The sequence below is a fragment of the Protobothrops mucrosquamatus genome, unplaced genomic scaffold (assembly GCF_001527695.2).
Source record: "Protobothrops mucrosquamatus isolate PMUCROS unplaced genomic scaffold, P.Mucros_1.0 scaffold3766, whole genome shotgun sequence".
NCBI classification, from domain to species: Eukaryota; Metazoa; Chordata; class Lepidosauria; order Squamata; family Viperidae; genus Protobothrops; species Protobothrops mucrosquamatus.
This window is the reverse complement of record NW_015389719.1, coordinates 123,295-127,529: the sequence shown is the minus strand read 5'-3', so window position 1 is coordinate 127,529 and position 4,235 is coordinate 123,295. Positions and strand designations below refer to the sequence as shown.

At 37.4% G+C, this 4,235-nt stretch overlaps 1 protein-coding gene across 1 annotated transcript in view; it reads right to left on the bottom strand.

Moving 5' to 3' along the window:
* The window catches only part of LOC107298163 (semaphorin-3C-like), a gene marked incomplete at its 3' end in the record, with an annotated part of 125,636 nt that overhangs the window by 3,711 nt on the left and 117,690 nt on the right, over positions 1 to 4,235 (bottom strand). The window contains exon 7 of the mRNA XM_015827527.1: positions 1,378 to 1,447. Within this exon, the coding sequence (XP_015683013.1) occupies positions 1,378 to 1,447 (70 nt within the window). The remainder of the gene's footprint in view (positions 1 to 1,377; positions 1,448 to 4,235) is intronic.

Here is a 4,235-nt window from a genome sequence, read left to right as displayed (position 1 = left end):
AAGAAGAAGAAGAAGAAGAAGAAGAAGAAGAAGAAGAAGAAGAAGAAGAAGAAGAAGAAGAAGAAGAAGAAGAAGAAGAAGAAGAAGAAGAAGAAGAAGAAGAAGAAGAAGAAGAAGAAGAAAGAATGAATTATTATTTCTGGTATGCATTAGAAAAATTGCTATGGATATCCTTGAAAAATAGCAGTGAGGTGAAAGCAGATGGCTGATATTTTTTTTTGAAAAGCTACTGACATGGTTACTATTTTTTCCCCTTAGTATTTGCAGAGTTTTATTTTTTTTCCCCTGTGTAAGAAAATAGCTACAGTACTACCGGTATATAGCACAGGAAAGCAATAGTACCCCAAACACTAAAAAAAATTTTTTTTTCCCAAATTCAAAGAGAATTTTTAAAGTGACACCAACAGGGTAAGCAATAGTAAAAAAAAAAAAAAAAAGTGCAGTCATGCAGTCTTTTCAGACAGAAATGGCAAGACTTTTTAGAAACGTATAATGCATTGTTTTAATATCATTTGTATAGGCCAGAGAAAGCATCCAATCAATGTTTTTAAGAAGGACTCTGAAAGAATTCAGGATTGAGACTATTGTGCTTTTTTTTTTTGTTATGTGTGTTTTTCTTTCTTTCTTTTTTTTTCTAACTTTCCTTTTGCTGTGTCTCCTTTCAATATTAAAGCTCGTTTTCCCTTTGAAAAATGTCCTTGCAAAACGTTTCACAAGAATTCCAGTATTTTCATAAGGATTGTTCCAATCCACATCAGATTCAAAGCACATGTTTGTACAAAGTGCTTCTAAGAGTGTAGCCCCATTTTGTGGGTTCCCCCCCCCCTTTATATAATGTGGTTTTCTGTGCCTGGCTCATTAAAATGCACACTTAGTATGGATTTATCTACTTGGGAAGTGTGTCCCAGAAATTTGGGAAAAATGAAGTTGTTTACATATAACTTTATTTCCCTGTGTGAAATCTCCAGGAAGTGTAAACATTACAATGTTAATCAAAAAAATTATACATATTTCTTCTACATCTGCAAGAAACACTAATCAATATCTCATAGTTTTTGGTAATGCCATCTTTGATGAGGAGATGCAGATGTTATTATATATTTTAAAAAAAATCACTGCCAAATAAGCATGGCGTAGCATGGTAATTTATTTTCTGGCAATGTTGCAAACAATTGCCTTTAATATTATACCTTCCTGAGAATATTCTATAGATCTAAGAACATCAGGTCTAAGAACATTTAAGAACATCCTGTAAAACACCACACAACATACTTAGAGATACATCTTAGTAGGAATCACATCGCTGTATAACAACGTCTTTCGCACCCATGAAAATCTTATTTTGAGGTTTTTCTGAAAATAGATAGGGAGGATTACCTGGAAGTGGTGAAAATGCCATATATAAGTGTTGTTCTGGGGTTCTCTGTTTCTAGTAGAAAAACATCCTCTGTAGGGATAAAAAAAAAGTTGCTAATTGAACCAACACGTACAATTTTGTGGTTTCTAGATCTTTGCCTTCTTTTATTTATTTTTTTTAAATGAGTCCCAGACAAAATTATCTCTAGAAATTAAAACACTCAGAAACGCAAGCGATAAAAGTAAAGCAAAGGCCAGACTCTTGCCAACATTATATTATAAAATAGATCATGAAATCTAAAAGGATAAGGTTTCAGAAGGGACAGGTGTTTGTTTCACCTATGCATGGAAAGAAAATTGCATTGTAACATGCTGTCTTAAATTATATGTAATGACATTTATATGGCTTGCATAGCATTAACTAAATGAAACAGAATATTCACATTAACAGAAATATTCCTTATCTCAAAGCACTTGAAAACATCCAAGTGCAGTCTATAGCTAAACAATCCTAAATATATATTAAAAAATAAAATAAACCTTGAAATTACTCGTCCACAATTAGGACCCAGATATTAGATTGGATTAGACATGTTCTTACTATCATAAGTTGCACAAAACCCATTTTGCAGTTGTGATAATTCTGCATTTGCATCCATAACCTCTCAAGGTGAACAGACCTATTCAATGTGAAACTGCTTTTGCAATCTGTTTATTCATTCAATCTGTGGCCTTGGTGTCTATGGGTGACCTCATGGGCACCAATATAACAGAGTTGGAAGGGATCTTGGAGGTCTTCTAGTCCACCCCTCTGCTCAGGCAGGAAACCCTATACCGGTGTTTCTCAACCTTGACAATTTTAAGGCATGTGGACTTCAACTCCCAGAATTCCACAGCCAGCATTGCTGGCTGTGGAATTCTGGGAGTTGAAGTCCACATGCCTTAAAATTGTCAAGGTTGAGAAACACTGCCCTATACCATTTCAGACAAATGGTTGTCCAATCTCTTCTTAAAAACCTCCAGTGTTGGCGCATTCACCGCTTCTGGAGGCAGGTTGTTCCACTGGTTAATTGTTCTAACTGTCAGGCAGTTTCTCCTTAGTTCCAGGTTGCTTCTCTCCTTGGTTAGTTTCCACCCATTGCTTCTTGTCCTACCTTCAGGCACCTTGGAGAATAGCTTGACTCCCTCTTCTTTGTGGCAACACACAAGAATCCCTATTCTTGTGGATAGTAAGAATAAGAATCCCTAAAGATCATCAAATATTTGGACTAGCTCTGTTTGAGATATCATGATCTTTAGGTGATTCTAGACTAAGAAGAATTCAAAGCTGGTGAGCTGCTGACAGGGTTGCTGGCATCCTCCCCGGAGTAAGACCGGAGAAAGTAAAATACCAATGACCTCATCAGGGATTGCAGACAATGAGATCATGTGTGATACCCCACCAGGAACCCCAAACCTCTCTTTATTATAACCTAAGGGTGGTGTGTAACCAGCTCACCAGCTCATCCTGCACCGAAATAATGGAGACAAGAAAAGATAGTCCAGGAACAACTGAGTTGAAGCAGAATGTCTTGTAAACTGTTAGATGGATCCAGCTAATTTTCTTATGTTTTGCATTTCCACTGGTGCATAAGAAAATGCCTGGGGAACTGGCTTTGCTAAGAAAGTTTTATATAAATATATTTAAGTATACAGAGCTCTGCATTATCGAATTTAGACAACCTCATGGTTGCAAGTTTGAAGGTGGACATTTTCCTTATTGCAAGCCAGCTAGCAGGTTTCCTCTGCTCCCGACAAACTGAGTTTCATAAACAACGTAATTACACAGAAGCCCATGTTCCCATATGGTACCCTTTCTATGATGCCCCAAGATGTGCTCCAATGCTCGCAAATATTTCCAGATACAGAAGCCATGCAGATAAATTTTATGTCCCAAAGGTGCTTTTTTTCAGCAGGCAACTGGACTTTCTTGTTTTTCTTTGAAGACACTTTGCTTCTCATCCAAGAAGCTTCTTCAGCTCTGACTGGATGGTGGGGAATGGCAGGATTTATACTCCTTGCAAACAGCTGGTCATTTGCCTTCTTTTAGAGAGTCGTTGAGGCCACTTGGGGGTTTACCTGTGTCCTCAGGGTCACCTGAGTGGTGCAAATGTGTGTGGAGCCTTCTTGGCTGCAGGATTTTTTCCACCCTGTGTCCCTGTATAAACCTCCAAGTGGCCTCAATGACTCCCCAAAAGAATGCAAATGACCAGCTGTCTACAAGGAGTATAAATCCTTCCACTCCCCACCATCCAGTCAGAGCTGAAGAAGCTTCTTGGATGAAAAGAGAAACATCTTCAAAGAAAAACAAGAAATTCCAGTTGCCTCCTGAAAAAAACACCTTTGGGATATCCATGACCTGGATGACTGAGAACCTCTATAGACATAAATTTCATGCTTATTATTTTTTAAAGGACGCTAACCCTTACACTCCCCTATAAGGTAGCCAATATTTTTCACCTAAGTTATGCAACTGCAAACAATTTTAAAGTACAGGTAAGTGAGTTTTGCCCCATTTTGTGACTTTTCTTTGCCACAGTTGTTAAGTGAATTGTTGCAGCTGTGTTAGTAACACAGTTGTTAAGTCAATCTGGCTTTCTCTTTGACTTTGCTTGTCAGAATGTGACAAAAGGTGACTATGTCAGTTGCCAAGCATCCAAATTTTGATCATGGGGATGCTGTGTCATAAGCATGAAAAAATGGTCATCAGTCATTTTTTTCAGGGCCATTGTAACTTTGAATGGTTGAAAGTTAAATACTACCTGTAGATAAACTGATTTATTATCCTATGATTATTTTTTCCCCTTCCCTAATAAGTAATGGCTGTATACCTCCGAGAC